Source organism: Orcinus orca, chromosome 5 (genome assembly GCF_937001465.1).
Source record: "Orcinus orca chromosome 5, mOrcOrc1.1, whole genome shotgun sequence".
Lineage (NCBI taxonomy): Eukaryota > Metazoa > Chordata > Mammalia > Artiodactyla > Delphinidae > Orcinus > Orcinus orca.
Genome location: NC_064563.1, coordinates 73182574 through 73203416, shown reverse-complemented (window position 1 = coordinate 73203416; position 20843 = coordinate 73182574). Strand labels below are relative to the sequence as shown.

Below are 20843 nucleotides of genomic sequence, written 5' to 3'. Positions count from 1 at the left end.
CTTATGAATAGTGCTACCATGACCATTCTTGTACATGTCTTTTAGGGGATAGATAGTTAGAGATAGATAGATTGATTGATTAATAAATAGATAGCCTGATAGGTTTCATTGGGTATAAATCCAGAAGTAGAATTGTTGAATTATAGGATACACCTGTATTTATCAATACTGCCAAACAGCTTTTCAGAGTGGTTTTACCAATTTTTTCTACCGTCATTTACATATGAGAGGTCCAGTTGCTCCACATCCTTTCCAACACTTGACATTTTCTATTATCTCATTTTAGCTATACTTGAATGTAACCCATGATGGATTTTTCCAGCTTTATTGAGGTAGAGTTGGCAATTAAAAATTGTACAGCTTGATGATTTGATATACATATACACTGTGAAATACTCATCACAATCAAACTAATTAACATATCCATAGCTACCTTTTTCTTTCTGTTTTTGGTTTTTTTGTGTGTGTGTGTGGTGAGACACTATCCTATGATCCAGGAATCCCACTTAGGAATATATCCAAAAAAATGAAGCTAGGATCTTGAAGAAATGTCTGCATTCCAGTGTTTATTTCAGCATTATTCAATAGCCAAGATATGGAAGCAACCTAAGCACCAGTCAACAGATAATTAAAAAAACGTGATATACATATATCTATATATAGATATATATAATTCAACCTTAAAAAGAAGGAAATCCTGCCATTTGCTACAACATGGCAGGTATTAGACAAAGTGAAATAAATGAGATGCAGAAAGACAAATATGTGGAATTTAGATGTTTGGAATCTAAAATAGGCAAACTCATAGAAGCAGAGAGTAGAGTGATAGTTACCTGGGGGAGGGAGAAATGGAGAGATGTTGGTTAAGGGGTACGAAGTTTTAGTTATGCAAGATGAATTAGTTTTGGAGAGCTCATGTACAAGAATGTGACTATAGTTAACAATATTGTATACTTGAAATTTGCTAAAAGAGCAGATCTTAAGTGTCTTCACCAAATTTTTAAATGTGAAAATTATTGCCCCTACTTTATAGATGATAAAACAAAGATATATCAGAATAGCACATCCAAAATTATGCAGCTAAAGAAACAGAATCAATGCTGTCACTCAGCTCTATCTTATCACATAGTCTTTGCTGTTTCCTTAAAATATTTTTATTATTTACTTCAACAAGAATAAATTGAGGGCTAAATATGCTGGACTTCCTAATAAGCACTGATGAGGAACATGTCTTTGTGAGCAAAAGCTTGCAGTGTATAGGACAGGAGCAAGAAAAACCATCATGACACAAGGCAAAGTGCATTAAATACACTTTGGGAAAAAAAAAGTAAATACCATGAGAAGCTAAAGGAGGGAAAATTCACAATAACCTGCAATAACTGAGAAAAACATTTGCCATTATTTTATTGGATAGAGAATTAGAGAGGACAGTTGAACAAAGTACAATTTGAGGGTTAAGAGGTGTGAGCATGTCGAGGAATTAGTATGTGATGAAAACACTGTTGGCAGTGATAGTCAACCATGAAGGAAATATTTTATCCATACAGCCATCAAATTCCCTAAATTTCTGTCTCCTTATTCCTCATGATACTTATATCTAAAGGAGAATGCCATTCAAATAGGGGTGGGATGGGCCAAGACTGGCACAGTTAGAGGCTGGCTAAGAAGGAAGTGTCTCATCTTGTGCAGTGACGGAGCCTAAGACTGATGGGAGAATCCAGAACCTGAGTAGGTTATCAGTGCTCTAAGTGCAGAGAGAAGAACAGGAAGAAATACGGGAGAGGGATCAAGGTAGAGTATGAAGCTATGAAGTTGGGGATCAGCGAGAAGAATTCTGGAGAGAGTAGATTAGAATCAGATGGATGGGGAGAGATTGAAAAGGGTCCTGAGTGCTGGTCTTGAGGTTAAGTGGTGTTCCATTATTCACTCATCTTCTGGAATGAAATGGGTGGGTGATCCAACTTTCCAAGACAAGGCTAGGGTGAATAGGCATTTGGAATGTGAGAAGAATTGGTCATATAATGACTTGTACAATGCTAGAACAACAACAAGTTGTGCAAATGCTGCTAAAAAACTGAGTGCTCAAAATTAATTTCAAAACACTATCAAAGGTCATATTCATATTCTGAAATTAAGGTCAGTTTAAGTTGAACAAATTAAAGATTTGGAAAGATTTTAGAGTAATAAATGTGAAAAATAAACCTAGCATTTCACATACTTACACACATGATGTGCATGTGGGTGTGTTTCTGTTTCATCAACAAACGTTTATTCTATAAGCCTTGCTATGTACCTACATGGAACTGAGCACTCAGGATTATAGATATAAGTAAATACTATTCATGAGATGCAACATGACTACTAGTTAGTTTTACAAAAGGAAAAAGAACCCTCCTTATACTAGTTATTTACTCTGCTTTCATTATATGTCCTGGATTGAGATAGTCCAGGGTTTTGTCACCTTGTCTCAAAGCCTGCCTATCTCCATTACACTTTAGAGTTATTATCATTCTGAACATAATTTTTATAACCTCAGAACCTCTTCTGAATATATGTGATTGCCCAAGTCTTTGCCAAAGATTTTTAAAATGTATGTGTGTATGTTGTTTTAGCTATAGTAGGAACAATCTATGTAGGATAAAGCTTAACTTATGGCATAGGGTCCTGGATGCTGGAGCAGATATAATCATCTATGACAAAAACACAGAATTAAATGTCTAGTTACATGACTGATTGTATTTTTCTTGCTATAAGAAAAAACTTAATAATAATGCATTGGAGTTTGTGTAAAAATTCTATAAGCTTACAGCATGCTTTCATATCCATCCTCTTATTTTCCTTAAAATAACTTAATTTGCAGTTGAAAATATGAAACTCAAAGAAGTTTAACCACTTTCCTAAAGTCACACAGCTATTATGTATGGATCCAGAAGCAAAACCCTGATTTTTCTACTCCAAGTAGAGGACTCTTGATTTCTCATTACACAAATAGAGTGATAGTAGCAAGTATATTGTAAATTCTTTGATGCCCAACTTTATATTGAAATTGTTGAACGTCTTGTAAAGGTTGCACTTAGAATGATCGTCCAAGCTGGCTCAGTGTTCTTAAGGTTTTCCTCCCCATTTCTAGGATGTTGGCCGTGCCCCACAGAAGTGCCTGCACTAAGCTTTTGCCATTTTTTTCCTCCTGAAATGTTTTTCCCTGGCCGGGTATTCTCAATTGCCTAATTTCTGAATTCTGACTCTGCATAGCCCCTTTAAAATACTAAATGGGATACTTCACTTGACTTTTTATATCTGATTATCACCTGGATACTATATCTGGGATCCCCATTCGCCAACTCAGAATTTCAAGGCTCAATCCTTACCTAATGCTATCCCTGACTCATGCTCCCAGGACTTCAGTCCCTGCCCAATTTTCTGCCCAATTTTTTCGCTCTTCTAGGAGCAGACTTTAAACAATTGTGAAACTAAATGGAAACCTACGAGTTCACTATTTATTAAATAAAAATATTATTTTCATATGTAGAAAAGACAGCATAGTAATTATACCTGGTGGGCATGGTTGTGATGATGGCTTGCCTCCAATCAACAGCTTGGTACCAAAAGTAGGCTTGGTTAAGTAGTAAGGAAGCATTGTGTGGCATTGGTAAAAGTACTGAACCAGCAGCCAGGGGCCAGGGTTCTAGCCCAGGGTCTGCCTCTAATATACTATGACTCACAAAACAATTATTTAACTATCAATGGCTTCTGTTACTTTGTTAAATAAGGGCAGTAAGCAGCTTTCTATCTACAAATTTTCATATTTCTGTGAGGTATACTTATAAGTAAATAGGTATTACACGTATGATGAGATGTATTTATACACACAATTCCTTGCCCCATATATTTCTCCCACCTTCTATTATGAAGTCTGAAGTCTTATACGTAGAATTTATTCATTGAACTTTGAAGAGTCCCTTAGCATCTAGAGTTCATTAATATTGAGCTAGACCTAGAAACAAAAGCTTTGAGATTTGGATTAGTTTGTTTTAAAAAGTATAACTAATAAAATCTGTGCTAAATTTTTAGCTTTTTCAGATCTTTTTAACCTAGTCCTAGAAGGAAACCAGAACTTTTAGATTATCTTATAAATTTAATCAGAATCACTTTGATTCCTATACTTGGCAATGGCTAAACTCTGTCCTAATAATATTGAGACAAGGTCATAGGAGAGCCCATTGTTCAGCACACAGGACCATAAATTAGGAATTTTGTGTTGCCAGACAAGGAATATGCAGTAGTTTCATTTTTTCCCCTTACTTTCTCTAGTTACTTCATTTATCTGATTCCTCATTTTTTATTGAGAAATAATTCACATACCATAAAATTCATGTTTTTACACTATATGCTTCAATGGTTTTGTTCATATAGTTGTGCAGTCTAATCCCAGGACACTTTTGTCTCTCCAAAAAAGCCATCACTTCCCATTTACCCATCTCCTCAGCCCCTGGCAACCACTAATCTATGTTTTGTCTCTGGATTTGCCTGTTCTGGATATTTCATTTACATTGGATCATGCAACATGTGACCTTTTGTATCTGGCTTCTTCCACTTAGCATAATGTTTTTGAGGTTCATCTGTGTTGTCACATGAATCAGTACTCCATCCTTTTTAATAGCTACCTAATATTTCATTGTATGAATATATCACATTTGTTCATCCATTCATCCATTGATAGGTGTTTGAATTGTTTCCACATTATGAATAATGCTGCTATGAATATTTGTGTACAAGTTCACACATGGAGATATATTTTCAATTCTCATAGGTATGTACCTAGAAGTAGAATTGCTAGATCATATGGTAACTGTATGTTTAACCTTTTGTGGAATTGCCAAACTGTGTCCCACAACTGCTGCATTATTTACATTTTTACTAGCTAGGTATGAGGATTGTAGTTTCTCTAAACCCTCAGCAACACTTTTTATTGTCCATCTTTTTTGATATGGCCATCATAGCAGATGTGAAATGGTACCACATAGTCAATTGTTTCTCTGGTTCTTAAGCCACTAAGTTTACTTAAAACTGAGAGTATTCTGTGACATCATATTTTTATTGTAATGTAATTATTATTGAAATATTATTACTATTATTATTATTTTAATGGGTACAACCACCTTTCCATCTCCCGTCCCATATTTTTTGTCTCATTTTTTTGGGTCTATAACTTTTGAACCATTTAAAATCAACAGAGTCCTTCCAGCAGTTTCTTTATCCCTGAAGACCTTCATCTGTCTCCACAGATGCATCACCGTAGCTCCCTGGAAGTGAAGCCAGGGGATTAGTCTACAAGAATCACCTCCAAGGACATGGTTTCAACAGCTTTAGTCCCACATATTCCTCAATAACTTAACTCCAGGTGTAACTGCATTAAATCACTGGGGCCTTTCATTGAAAGGGTAACAAGGAAGAGATTCTTCTAGCACTTAGTGAAGACGGCAGTGACTATTGTGAATATGTTTGACATGTAGGATTCTTATTTACTTGTAGCTGAGAAGATGCTATCACATTTGTTTTTCTTCTGCTTTTCTTTGAAGGGGAGGAATTTCTTCTTTCCATGAAATACATTTTGTTCATTTGACATATTAGGATTTGATTTTATTGTATTGATTATAAAATCTCATTGTAAGTCACTGAACAAGACTCAGGCAGAAAAGGTGAACTTGAGAGGCAGTGATTGTGAAGCAATAAATGTGAGTTCTGGCATTGATGCAGTAATTTTGCTGTTGTTGTTTAACTTTGTATTAATCATATAACCTTTTGGTTGTCTCACTTATCAAATGGTGAAGGTGAGGTAGAGGACTTTTAAGGTTCCTTCTTGAACTAAAACTCTCATATGTTTCACTGGAGATCATACAGTATAGTAGTAAAATTTTTCTACTACTTTTTCCTGATATTTTTACCTGAAATTTTAATTACTAAGTAAAAAAAAAATGTTCCAAAGAAATTAACAGGAAAGTTACTGATGTTAAGCAAAGAGGTAGTATACTAGTGATTTTATGGAGCAAGCTTTGAGTATTTCATAGATTTGTGAACATATAGGGTAGTCCCTTCAAAAATGTCTGCTGAGCCTGTGTGTGCTGTGACTGTGTTATATTTTGATTCCCAGGGTTACATTTTACATGCTAAGGGCCACAAAAATGCACAATGGCTATTCTCTTAAATTTAAAAAACATTAAACTGACATCAGAGCGCGGACATGGGCACAGTCTTGAGTGATATTAACCGAAGAAATTATTCAAGCCTGACAGTTGTGTTCTGTGGAGTAAGGTTGTTTAGAAAGGAAATCTCGTTTCTTGATTTTATATGATAAATCTTTAAACCAAATGCTAATAGAAATTATGTGCAATTATTTCTCATTTTTTCTTAACAGAGAACCTATATTTCAGGCTCATTGGATTTAAATATTTGCTGATTCATTATTAAATCCTTTCTCTCTTTTGTATCTTCTTTTTTTTTTTTTTCTGCAGGATGTTTTCACTCCAGAATGCAAATTTAAGGAATCTGTGTTTGAAAACTACTATGTGATCTATTCTTCCACACTGTACCGTCAGCAAGAATCAGGCCGAGCATGGTTTCTGGGACTCAATAAGGAAGGTCAAATTATGAAGGGGAACAGAGTGAAGAAAACCAAGCCCTCATCACATTTTGTACCAAAACCTATTGAAGGTACAAGACAAGCTTCTTTTCTTTAGACCCTGACCTGTGTGTTGATGCCAGTTCCACCCCTTTTCCTTTCACTCAGTAGATTGTTTGTCATACAACAGATCAGAACAAAGAATCAGAAAACACAGTACCTCTTCCTATCAAAAAATAAAATTCCATTAAAAATACTTGACACTTAGAAAACACTGCTTGAATATAGAGGCTAGCAAGTTCTTGAAAGTAGAAAAATAGTGGTAGTGACCATTTGGAATGTAATTTCCTTCTTTATTGAACACAATAATTTAATTTCTCAGGCTACACTCTTGAAAAAACCAATAGTACTATTATAATGCTTTAAAGTTTTTACAAGTCTTTTAGAAATATGTTTATATCCTAATTTCTACATCTTTGTGAACAAGTCTCATAATATAATGTATTAATTTTTATTTGTATTTTTTAAGGAAAGAAAATAATATTCAATTTACTGTGCTAATAAATATTACAGTTTTAAAATTTTATCCCTCTTAACTGAGCCTGTAACTTCCCCTCCCTTGATCATTTAATATAGTGTTCATTTATTTCAATTGATCAGTGGAATAAATAATTTCATGCTGAGGAAACCCATTTTTGGCAACTTGTTCCCTAAGCAGGATGAGAATCTCCCATTGAGGTAACCACATTTACTGTATTCAGTCAAGCTTTTTAATACAGGCTAAGAAAGCAGCAGTGGAGTGAACATTTACCAACATAACACTCTTCTCTAAAAGTCACATTATAATCACTTAAGACATTAGTTCAGCTTCCTCATCCAAAGAAATGAGAAAATTGAGGCAGTGCATTGCTATTCTGTGATTTAGCCAGGCTTACTGTCCGCTAAATATCTATAAGGTATGGTCAAGTCCACCAGTGTAGGGACACAGTGCCTGCTGCAGATTACCTATGACTGAAACAGTCAGCAAACATTTGTTAAATCAATACTATGTTCAAAGCACTGGGGGGAAAATGTGACATTCAAAGTTCCTAGTCTTTCTCAAGCCTCCCCTCACACCCTGTGCTTTTAACCACACAAAACAGAACTTTCTTCTGTTCTACATTTTTACTACTTGTAATACATTTTTACTATTTTGAGCTTTATGTACTTTTTTTTTTTTTGCCCTTCTGTCCTCAAAATTTCCATTCATGTGCCTGGAGAATGCCTATCAGTCCTTGTAAAGAATTAATTCAAGAGTTAATACTTCTATGACGGCCTCCCTGACTTTCTTCAAGTAGAATTAAATATTCTGTCACCTTATTATTGTATCTTGTTCTCTCTTCTAGAAATTATCACATTGTATTAAATTCACCTATTTACCACTCTGTCTCTTCTTATCCATAATTAGATCACTTGTTAAATGACAGAATGTTTTATTTTTCTCATATCTCCTTGTATCTTGTACAATACCTGGCATATCATAGAGAGATATCCAATAATCATTGTCAATTGAATAAGTGAACAAGTGAATGAACAAATGAACACATAGGTAAGTATAAAGACAAAGAAGAACTATATTCTCCAGGAAACTTTATAATATTCTTGGAGATATGAAGTATGTTTACTAATGGCAGTAGTATAATGTAAAAAGTGATGGACTAAATGTTGCCAGAAATGATATTGGGATTTATAGAAAGAGCCAGCACTTCCACCAAAAGGAAGATATTGGAAAGTTGATACTGAAACATACCTTCAGGGCTAGGTCAGGTTCAGAACATTTGAGATGAGAGGTGGGGATTAGGTAGACAAAAACAGTCCAGGTGCAGAGTAAGTAAACTATTAAAACTATTGCACCATTTTTATTTGTGCATTTAAGTTGATTTTTTTGTTGTTGTAATAAAAGTAGTGCATGCTCATTAACAATTTTTGGAAAATTCAGGAGAGTATAAAGGAAAAGTAAAAAATCCTTGTGTTTTGTTTATTCCTTTTATGAATAATGCATTTCATACTAAATCCCTCCCCCCCCCAAAAAAAAGAAGAAACACCTGTAACCTACCCTCCTGATCATGACTTCTGTCTGCATTTTGGCTAATCAAGCTTCTTCTTGACTCTGTATGATCATGTACATATTTCTAAGAGAAATGTATACAATTACCATGTTCTGAGTTTGAGAGCTGCCTTAATTCTTCATATTTGCTGCATTTCAGTACAAATGTGGGAAAAGAAAACCAGACATTCCTAGTTGTATATGTTAGAATTAGGTTTGGTTGTGTACAACACAAAACCCATGTTAAGAGCAGCTTAATCATACAAAGTTTTATTGTCTCACAAACCAAATCTAGAAACCTGCTGTCCAGGGCTGGTTCTGCGGCTCTGCAATGTTAGCGACCTTGGCTATGTCCAGCTTTGAGTGCCACTCTCGTTTTGTTTTTGTTTTTCAAATAGCTCTGCCTTTTTCCCAGTCCTGATGGCGATGTCATTTTGAATGTCAGGATTCCCAAAATTAAGCTCCGTCAGTGTGAGGATCTTTAAGTCATGCACTGGTTGCATGATAATAATAAAACCCACCAGCCCCTTTCCCTTCACAGCTTCACCCTCCATCCTGTGTTTAGAACATAGGCAGTGTTAATAAGGGGTTGCAAGGGCATCTATTCAGACAGATGGATGGACTTGATATTTAAACCCATGGACTTGATATTTAAACCCACTTGATATTTAAACCCATTTAAATTGCACATGATTACATTGCACATCAACCTTTACTTACCCTCCCCTGGAACTTAAGACAACAGTGCAGGCTTCACCATTCCCAGTTTTGTCCATTCAGAGCATTGTTCACACCACAGATAAGTAACTCCCCCAGATTTAATTGTCTGGATGGTGACCTCCCCCTTTAGCTTCAGATACACCAGCCAAATACTCTCTGACAAAGAACAAGAAACAATCTCTGCCTTTTCTCCTCCCTCCTCCTTCAAGGAGTTCATTGCTCAGCTCTTGCAAGTGGTTGGATATTCAGAATCTAGTTCCTTCCCCCTGAAAAGAATATGTGCGCTTTCCAAGATTTAAGCTTCAAGAACTTAATCCTGGAGTGAGAAATACATTTCCAAAGTGAAATGAGTAAACATCAATTGCGAGCCATTGCTACAGAAATATTAAACTTGGACTAAAGGAACACCTAACCAGTTTCTACCAATTTATTTTCTAGTGGGAAGATAAGACTAACACAACATGCACATACACTCACACACCTTTAGGACAGTTACAGATTACCCTTTCCGTCTGTTAGAACTGTTGCTTCAAGCTAATAGAACCTAATTGAAGTCTCAGCAGTATATAATGTAGATCATTGGTTCACAAACATCAGTATCAAAACCATCTGGAGTGCTTTTAAAAGCTACCAATTCTCAGATCAAATCTCCAAAGGATTCTGATTTTATTGTCCAAGTTATTTTGATGGCAACCAGGTTTGAGACTCAGTGTTCTAAACTGAATTTGCTGTTTCAGTGCTCATTTTGATCCAGTCTGGCCGTAGGCCATTATTTAAATGTATTCAAATTAGTATGATCTGTATATTGGACTAAGCCTAATCTAATATAGAGTAAATTGTCACTCTGACACCATGGAATTAAATATATTAAACACATTAATATATTTAATTACCTTTCCTACTGCTATTAGGATGGTTGTACTTTAGTGCTGGGTTAAATTACTACACGGAGTCAGTGGAGGTAATACCAACTATTGTACCACATTGATCACTAAGAAAGAGTAACTTGATAGTAATCAATTAGTCAAGGATAAACAAATGTCTAATTCTTCTAATAAAAATTTTACCAATGATTTGCTAAGTAATTTTGCAAAAATAATTTTTTACTTCAACCAAGGTAATCTCTGGAGATGCAACTGATTATAAATTCCATCTATTTCACAGGAATAAGATGAAGATTGGCATTGTAAGAAAGTTGGATCTCTCAAATCTGTCAGATCAATGCAAAAAGCCTTTTTCATTTTCCCTTGGAAATTGGACATTGTGTTACTGTGTTATGTACTAGAGAAAGGCTGTGAGGCGTGGTATTGAATAAAGTATTAGAGACAATGAAAATTGAATTTGGAGGGAAAATAATAATTTCTTCAAAACCTTTGTACTAAAACAACAAAGAAGTGAATAAATCAGGAGTCCTGATTTTGTAAAACTCCTATCAGGAAGATACTAATGGAAAATTATTTTATTTTATTTTATTTTATTTTTTTGCGGTACGCGGGCCTCTCACTGTTGTGGCCTCTCCCGTTGCGAAGCACAGGCTCCGGACGCGCAGGTCCAGCGGCCATGGCTCACGAGCCCAGCCGCTCCGCGGCATGCGGGATCCCCCCGGACCGGGGCACGAACCCGTGTCCCCTGCATCGGCAGGCGGACTCTCAACCACTGCACCACCAGGGAAGCCCTGGCAAATTACTTTGATGTTTTTATTTCAGTTAACTTGAAAGAGAACTAGACGGTTTGTTTTCCAAAATCCTCTTTTGGACCCAACCATACTAAAAGACAAAAACAGAAAGATGGAGTAAAAACATACTTTTGATGCTCTTGAATGTTTCTATTACAGAAAAGATAATAGCAGCATCTCTCTCTCCACCTTTTGAGTTTGGGATCTCTGCCAGCCTGTGACACCTTCTTTCCCCAAACCAGTTAACTCATTCAAAGCAGCTTTTTCCTGGCTTTGAATTTAGTCTTTAATAAAGCCCTCCTACCTCTCCCTGACATATTCTTCTTCTATATCTATCTCTTGCACACAAATACTGCTTCTGATCTCTTTCTAAATGAAGATATAGATCTTTTTGTTCACGTCTCTTAACTCTTTATAATAAATATTTACGGCATACTGGGTGCATCCTTTTGACAATACGTTCTGAACCAGCACATAAAGTTCTGCTACAGTTCCAAAAGGGATTCTATGTGACATTAATTAAGGTGTGAAATTGCTTCATGTTAATTTCCCACACCCTTCCATGATCTGCTATTAAGACAATTAAATTTCTTTAATGGTCCATTAACTAACAGAGCAATCTAACCTTTCCACTTGGAGATTACAGAGGGCCAAGGAAAATTTGATTAAGTTGGTAGTAATAAAAATATTAGTCATATTTCATTCTTCTTTGATGGAAACTGATAGAGCATGAAGGTTCTTTTTTTTGTTTTGTTTTGTTTTTTTAGTTTTATTTTTTCAGTTGACAAGGAAATTTAGTGATTTCTGAGATATACATTTTAAATAACTAGAATTATGACTTATAACACTATACCAGAACATGTAAGATTTTTAGAAATTTCATGTAATGTCTGAAACGTTTATATTAACGTATTTCCATACAAATAACCCAAAGAAAGTTTAGTGTTAGTTGTTTTTGTTTGTTTGTTTTTATACTGCAGGTTCTTATTAGTCATCAATTTTATACACATCAGTCAATCCCATGTCAATCCCAATCGCCCAATTCATCACACCACCATCCCCACCCACCGCGGTTTTTACCCCTTGGTGTCCATACGTTTGTTCTCTACATCTGTGTCTCAACTAGCATGAAGGTTCTTTATAAAGTGTCATTTATGAGTTTTATTAGAAACTGGAGTTATCTTGCCTCCATTTGGAAAACAGAATCTGTCAGCAACAACTACAATTGCCCTCCACTCAAGTTTTCCAGCTCTCAATTCCAGAGTACTGTTGACACTTAAAGATTTACACCTAGTTCTTCCATAACTATCAGAATTTTCAATTTTTAAATGATTTACAAGAATCCAGCAGTAATATAAAAGTAATCATTACTGGCAGTTGTACTACTTTACATTTGGATGATTTGTTGTTATTTTCAACATTCTTCCTTAACAGGGGTATCATTTGATAGTCACTGACATTTGGAAGGATGCAGATTAAAATTTCCAATTTTAAACATGAGGAAACTGAGTTTAAGAGAGGTTACATAACTCACCCAGGTCCATTCAGCTAGAAAGAAGCAAAACTAAGACAAGAACTGTTACCGTTACCAAATACTGCTAGAGCGTCCAGCACGCTGGTGAATGAGAATGACCATTGGGATTGGAACATACGTTCAACAGCGACTTGACTGGAGTGATTTCAGTGAAGCAGTGGCCACTAAGTCTAATTGGAGTAGATTCAAGTTATAACAGGAGGTAAAGAAAAGAAGAAAATAATATTAAATGACACTTCTGAGGAGTCCTGTTATAAAAGGGAGGTAGAGAAATAGGGCCCAAGGTGGAGAGAAACATGGTGGTTGCATGGTGAGGTTTATTTGTTTAAAACTGTTACAACGTATTTATAGACTGATGGGAGAGAAGTGAAAATTGGTATTATAGGAGAGAGGGTCACTGAATAACACTGACCAGCGGGGATGGGATCAAGGACACACATGGCAAGGGGAGGGCTAGATTTAAATAGAAACAGGAAGAGTTCATGCATTTTAACAAGCAGGGAGCCAGAACATGTATGAGAAGATGTGTGAGGGTTGGTAACTTTTGTGGTGGAAATATGAAAACTTTCTCTTCTGCATTTCTTTTCTAAGGGAAGTACAAAGCATGGTAGTTTATTGATGAAAAGGAAGGAAGGGAGGGAAGGATAAAGGGAGAGGGAGAAAAAGAGAAGAAAAGACAAGAAGAGAAAAGAAAAGAAGGCAAGCCTATTACCTGAGTCTGAAGAGGGTCTGAGGCAGTTTTCAAAGTTTGAGGAGGGAAGAGAAGTATGGAATAGTCACTTGGGAAGAATGAGAGAGGAAATTGGGTAGAAAAATGTAATAGGACTCCACGAACTGCTGAGCACCCCAGAGGTTTGGGGTCAAGACTTTGAGACCAAGCAATTAAGTGTTGTTTTTCTCCAAACTCTTTAAACTACTTGGCTATACCCTTAGGGCAGGAACCTGCAGCTAATCACACATGAATTTGAATGCAGATTTTGCCTGTGTCAGTGCACTACTTTGAACAAACTACCCTTTTTGCTCTTCAGTTTCCTTTACTGTGAAAGAGGTCAATTAAAGTATCCGCCTTTTAGGGTCATTTAAAATAAACTTACTGTATATAAAGTGCAGATGTTTAGCAAGTGCTCAGTTAATATTAGCTATGATTAAGAGGACAGTGGCTACTTAGAAGGAGAATACCCCGGGATGGTACCTGAAACCTGGTTTATTATTGTTGTTTGATTTATAAATAACAGCAACCCCTGAGATGTCACTTTTTCATACTTTTAAGAAAGGCATTATTTTAGTTTAAGTTTTCCAAGAGAAATTTATGATAACTAACATAAAACTGATTGTTGAACATTAAAAGTTGCAAACAGGGAATCTGAGTTATTATAATGGCAAGGGACGCCTGCCTATTCTGATAACTGCATTTGCAGCAGAGGTACCAGTGAAAGAATATAATGGAAAAATAATAAGTGGAAAGCCTGCCCTGGAAAGACCCATAACTAATCTTACAAAGAGAGGATGGATTTATTTTTAATAAGACTTCAAAGCCCAGTGATATGTATTTGGCCCTTTTCTTTTCTAATGGCACAATCTTGCATTTAAAAGTAAAGCAAAAAATAAGTTGAGCAAATACCATATATTATTACAAGGTTGGTAGCTTATGGTCTTGTTATGACCAAGGGTAGCATTTTATTTGATAACAGGACTGCAGGGCTTTCTATAGAAAAATGGACCACTGCATCTCAGGCAGCTGTGAAAATGACAGCCTTCACTACACCAAGTCACTAAGTGACTAGGGTCCATCATACGAGTGTGTTCCGTTCACATTAAAGGGATGAACTGGGGATTCCTAGCAGATGCTATGTCTTAAGGTAATACATAACACTGGCTGTGTTATTAGAAATCCGCGCTTGTCCTTGTGTCTGCAAATGAGGAAGAATATTCTCTCATGAAATCTCTACCTCATCTTATTCTGAAAGCTGGGATAAATCCCTCTGCTTCAATATACTATAAATCAAGAGAAGTCAAAACATGAATAAAAGGAAACATTCAGAAGAAAAAGAAGACGTGAAGGAAGAAGGGGGGAGGGGAAGAAGAGGAAGAAATGGAAACATATATCAGAATAGAGGAAAAATAGAAAACTGATTTGAAGAAAGAGATCTAAAGAGCCATACTGCAATACTTCCCTTTTCAGAGCATTATCTCCTTTTTACCATTTATCCAAAACTATTATGATGCCACATATGTTAGAATAAGAAAAATATTTATCTCAAAAACATTCTGTGGGCTGAAAAAAAGAGCAAGTATACTTTTTCATACTTTAAAGAGGAAAGAGGGCAAGAAATAGGATCAGGACAACCCAGAAGAGCCAAATGAAAGAGATATAATGTTGTGAATCATGAAAGTATTGCATTATCAGGACACTGAACATTCTTGAAATTTGGATATTGAAACTTCGTTGGAAAGATAGTATAAAATTAAATCAGAAAGAAACACAGTTAGAAACCAGTTCCATACCAACAGCTGGCCATTAAATCATGCCCACTGAAAGTAAAGCCTGTATCACAAGTGGAGCCCACAAGGTCCTGAATGAGAAATAGTTATATCCCAAGTTCCCCTCACTGGATTGGTTTCCAGTTGTTAAATCTGCAGTGGCACTGAACCTGAGTTTCTGTGAAACAGGTGTGCGGAGCTGGGAGGACAAGAATGATAGGGAGTTGGATTTTTTGTTTGTTTTTTCACTTTATTCTCAATTTGGAAATGACTCATCAAAATAACTAGAATATCAAACTTTGCTCTCATAGCTATAGTGCCCCAGAATGCATAAAACAGAGCACTTGGGAAGAAAATATTCAAGGATTTTTTAAAACTTCTAAAGCATTGACTAAAAACTCTATTTTCTAATGAAATAATAGCTTATAATAAAAGAAAGTGATGGAAAAGCCCCTACTTAAATACCATTTTAGTCCTTTGAACTACTGCAAACCAAGAGACTAGGGTTCTTTGCAATTACTAATAAGGAACTTATTAATGGGAAGAAAAAAACTTAATCTTGTATGGGACAGTAATAATTTGAGAAGCACAATTTAGGAGCTATAGAATTTATATAATTGTTGAAGATCAGAATCTCGACAGTTCCCTGGAAATGTTTCTTAAAGGTTTCTCAGAATTGCTTAGTAGTATATGATTGGAAATTAATACCAGAACTCCAAATTTTACTGTACAGTATATAGGAGTCTCATTTGCGGGATTAGTAATTCTTGATTTATCATTTGTTGTTTGTTTAGTCGTCTTAAGTGCTAAGCTAAATTACGCTTCCCCCAAAACAAAAGGATAACCATTCTCAACATGTTAGTTAGCTTAACAAAGAGAGCCCCACTTTTCAACTGCAGTCAGAGTCATGGTGTTTGAAATGTGTTAGATGTTGAGTACAGTCATCCCTCAGTATTTGCAGGGGATTCGTTCCAGGAATCTCTGTGGATACTAAAATCTGCAGATGCTCAAGTCCCTTATATAAAATGGCATAGTATTTGCATATAACCTACACATCCTCCTGTATACTTTAAATCATCTCTAAATTATTTATAATACCTAATACAATGTAAATGCTATGTAAATAGTTGCCAGAGCAGGGCAAATTCAAATTCTGCTTTTTGGAACTTTCTGGAATTTTTTAATTGAATATTTTCCAACCTGCAGTTGGTTGACTCTGAGGATGTAGAACCCGCAGATACAGAAAGCCAACTGTACAGGAGATAAGCAGCTGGTCTCATACATCATGGCGCCCAGCTAAGTTTGTTCCTAAGAAATTAAGACGGTGTTTGCAAGGCATCAGAACAACTCATAAAGGTTTGAAACGCTGCCAATGATTTCTTATGTAATCTATGCAGTAAGATTCAGTTTGATTTTTCTTGACTACCCTGACTGGCTATGAATGTCATGTAAACATAGACATTTTTCTAGATAAAGAGATTGAATAAATAGATTTTTCCCTATACACTCATATACTTGATGGACGTATTATTAACTGTTCATTCACTAACAAATCAAGTCTGATTGTATCAGGATCATGGCTTAAATCCTCTGGCCTGGATTCAGAGGTCTGACTCAAGTTGGCCCTGACACTCTCATCCCTCACCACCTCTCAGTTTTACCCCATCCTTCAACTGGTCACTGTTTCTCTTATACAACCTGCGCTTCATCCCTTCATTCTTATTTAGTAGCTCATCCATTTCTCTAAATCTTCTGCATCCTTCAAGGCTAAATCAACATCAAAGAACTATTTTATAAACTCATTTCCATGAAACTCTGCTATGGCCCTTTCCACCCTGTGATTTGTGTGAACGCCTGTGCTCTCTTTCTTAGCCTTGAGCTCCTTGAGGGCAAGGAATCAAGAGAGCATTTCTTGCAGTCGCCGCAGAATCTAGCAGAGCGCCTTGTACAAAGTAATTTGTACCTGTTCCTAAAATAAATGAACAAATTAATGCTGAAACAAATTCATCTCTGGATATTAGTCGGCAAAAGAGTAACTGGAATTTGAGGAAAGAAAGAAATGAAAAGACAGTAATAGAATCAAAATGATACAATATTATTAATAGTTAAGCCAAGTTAAAAGGGCCAATAAATGTTTTGTGAACCAGTTCATTCCATCAAAGAAATCTAAGATACTCTGTCTCTCCTAAGTTTGCCTATGGAGGTCAGGTCCAGTCAGTTCAGGAAGTTTCCTCAACTCCCCTCCCCATCATATAGTAATTGATAACTTTGACTCTAATCAAGACACTTCTTTTCCAGAGAACAGCAAACTTCTAAGACAGCACTGTGTAATAGAAATATAATACAAGCTACATATGTAATTTAAGCTTTTCTGGTAATCATATTTAAAAACTAAAAACAAACATATGAAATAAATTTTAATAATGTATTCAACCCAGTATATTCAAAATGTCATTTCAATATATAATCAATATGAAGCATTATTACTGAGATATTTAATTTTTGTGTGGTCTTTGAAATTCAGTATTTATTTTATACTTCTAGCACATCTGAATTAGGACCAGCCACATTTTAAGTGCTCAATGATCACATATGGCAAAATGGATACTGTATTAGGTAGCACAGTCCTAGGATGTTCTCATCAGATTTTCCTATCCTCTCACCAACCCTGTACCCTCAGTATATCTCAATTCTCTCTTTCACAGAACAGTCCTAAGACTAATATTGTTGACTGTTGGGGAATTTTTGGCTCTTCCCATGCAAATAGGACATCTCTGGCTTTAATAGTCACTTCTTTGTTTACAGCTTACACTCAGGGTGTTTGTTTCTGTGTGTGTGATTTTTTTTAAATTATGTATAATTGTTAATTATGTTGTATAAAATATACACAACATAAAATTTACCATTTTAACCAATTTAACAGTACATTTCTCAGTCCATCTACAAATGACCCAATTTTGTTCCTTTTTATGGCTGAGTAATATTCCATTGTTTATATGTACCACATCTTCTTTATCCATTCATCTGTTGATGGACATATAGGTTGTTTCCATGTCCTGGCTATTGTAAATAATGCTGCAATGATGGACCTAGAGTCTGTCATACAGAGTGAAGTAAGTCAGAAAGAGAAAAACAAATATTTAGATTAAGACATATATGTGGAATCTAGAAAAATGGTACAGGTGAACCTATTTGCAGGGTAGGAATAGAGATGCAAGCATAGAGAACGTATGTGTGGGCACAGTAGGGCAAGGGGAGAGTGGGATAAATTGGGAGAATAGGTTTTACCTTAATACACTACCGTATGTAAAATAGATAGCTAGTGGGAACCTGCGGTATAGCACAGGGAGCTCAGCTCGGTCCTCTGTGATGACCTAGATGGGTGGGATGGGGGGGAGGTCCAAGAGGAAGATGATATATGTATACTTATAGCTGATTCACTTCATTGTACAGCAGAAACTAACACAACATTGTAAAGCAATTATACTCCAATAAAAAAATAAAGAACTGTGATCTAAAAAACAAATTCTTGAGAATGTAGACAAAAGGGCAGAGGAGATAGAAAATATCACAGAGTCCAAGATATACAGAAGAAGGAGTGAGAAGATATAATACTTATCTAATTGGAATCCCAAAGGGAGAAACAATTATACTCCAATTAAGAAAAAAAAAAAAGAGTACATTTCAGTGCCATTAAATACATTCCTGTGTTGTGCAGCCATTACCACCATCCATCCCCAAAACTTTTACATCTTCCCCAACTGAAATGCTGCATCCATTAAGTATTTATTCCCATCCTCCCTTCCCGCAGGGTCCAGCAACCACCATTCTACTCTGTCTCTATTAATGACTACTCTAGGTATCTCACATAAATGGAATCATAAAGTATTTGTCCTTTTGTGCCTAGCTTATTTCACATAGCCTTAGTTCCTCAAGGTTCATCCATGTTTGTGTCAGGACTTTGTTCTTTTTTAAGGTTGAACAATATTTCATTGTATGTATACAACACATTATGTGTATCTGTTCATTTGTTCAACCAACCAAATGTGCTCCACCTTTTGGCTATTGTAAGTAATGTTTCCTTGAACACGGGTGTACAAATACCTGTTCACATCCCTGCTTTTTTTTTCTCTTGGGTGTATATCCAGAGGTGGAATTTCTGGATCATATGGTAATTCTACACTTGATTTTTTGAGGAACTCACCATATTGTTTTTCACAGTGGCTGTCCATTTTAAATTCCTGCCAGCAATGTACAGTGGTTCCAGTTTCTCCACCTACTTGCCAACACTTGTTATTTAATTATTTATTTTTATAATAGGCATCCCGAATTTGTTTTCATTACCATTTTTGGATGACATTAGGAACATTTGGTAGAGGTGAAGCCAACCTGGATCTACATTAATATACAGAAATAACTAACATTGGTATAAGACAGTCATTTATACCATTTATTTGATGAATTGTTTTTCTGCTTTTATTAAAAACTTTTGACTAGGACCTCGAAATCCTATACTCCCATCTGGCTCTGCTACTACTCACCCTCTGACTTTAGGGAAGTTGCTTAGTTTCTTTTATGTTTCTCACCTACTTTATTCACCTGGTTATTGTAATTATCAAATGAGGTGGTCAGTTTACAATGGCTTTGAATATCCATTTGGCCAGGTTTCGGCACTCCCCAGCCGCATCCAGGAAAATCTTCACAGTCAAATGCCAGCTCGGGTTCTCTACTACAGTCTAGTCTCTCTGTGATCATTCAGTGCCTGGGAAGAAGTCCCAGTTAGGGTTAAATGTAAAATTCTGTCTGTTGGTACAATTCATTAAAAGACGATTTGCCTATAAAAAATAAATAAATGAAATGGCTTTGAAAATTCTGAAATAGATTTATTGACGGGATTAAAGGTTTATTTAAGAGGTTATGATTGTGGTTATTGTGTACATCACAGTGATTTGGCTTTACGTTTTGAGCTTGTAATGCACTTTATAGAACACTTATGCCTTCTTGTTTTCTTCTTGTATTTTGTGTCATCATTTTATTATGTACCATTCAGACAGAATAGCACAGTTATGGAGTATTAATACAACTATCAAAGGAGGTTACATTCCTGAAGAGAAGTGTTTTGTCCTTTCTTTCTTTGCTTTCTAATTGGATCACGGTCTCTTAATTACATTTTAATTCTAAAACTTGATTGAGTTTCATACCCCTTTATTTGTCAGCTTCTTAAGTTAGGTAGTATTACTGGCATCTGAGAGTCTGTAAATAACAATGAAAATTAAAGCCCAAGAAATTAAATTGAATCTATTGGTTTAATTACTCTTAATTTTCCAGCTACGATATATAAGAAGATATATTTTTCAAAACCTGGAAGTTTATTACTCCATTTAATGGAAATATTGGAAAATTAGTGATTGAGTTGTCCTAGAAGAAGAGCAAGTTGCACATTTTGCTGTGACACTAGTGAGTTTTGTTCTTTTTGAAATACTGAAAAATTTTAGATGCCAGTTTGGAAAACTCTATGGGGACTTGATACTAGGATGGTCAGCAGGGTTAAGTTATTTGAAAAGCTATCTGCAATGATAATTATAATGGCAACATTTTGTGTTGTCATAACTTAAGTATTTTATGTGTAAGTGAGAAATAGCAAGAAAAAAAAGATAAAAGTTAAAAACAAATGTCTTGAGTAGAATCTATGATACAAGGAAACAAAAAAGAAATTGCAACAGTAAGA

General features: G+C 35.6%; 1 protein-coding gene across 4 annotated transcripts in view; it reads left to right on the top strand.

Moving 5' to 3' along the window:
• The window catches only part of FGF12 (fibroblast growth factor 12), a 578531-nt gene that overhangs the window by 550341 nt on the left and 7347 nt on the right, over nucleotides 1-20843 (top strand). For all 4 annotated transcript variants that reach the window (XM_049710475.1, XM_004278759.3, XM_012536364.3 and 1 more), the window contains one exon: nucleotides 6513-6711. In XM_049710475.1, coding sequence (XP_049566432.1) covers nucleotides 6513-6711 — 199 coding nt within the window. The remainder of the gene's footprint in view (nucleotides 1-6512; nucleotides 6712-20843) is intronic.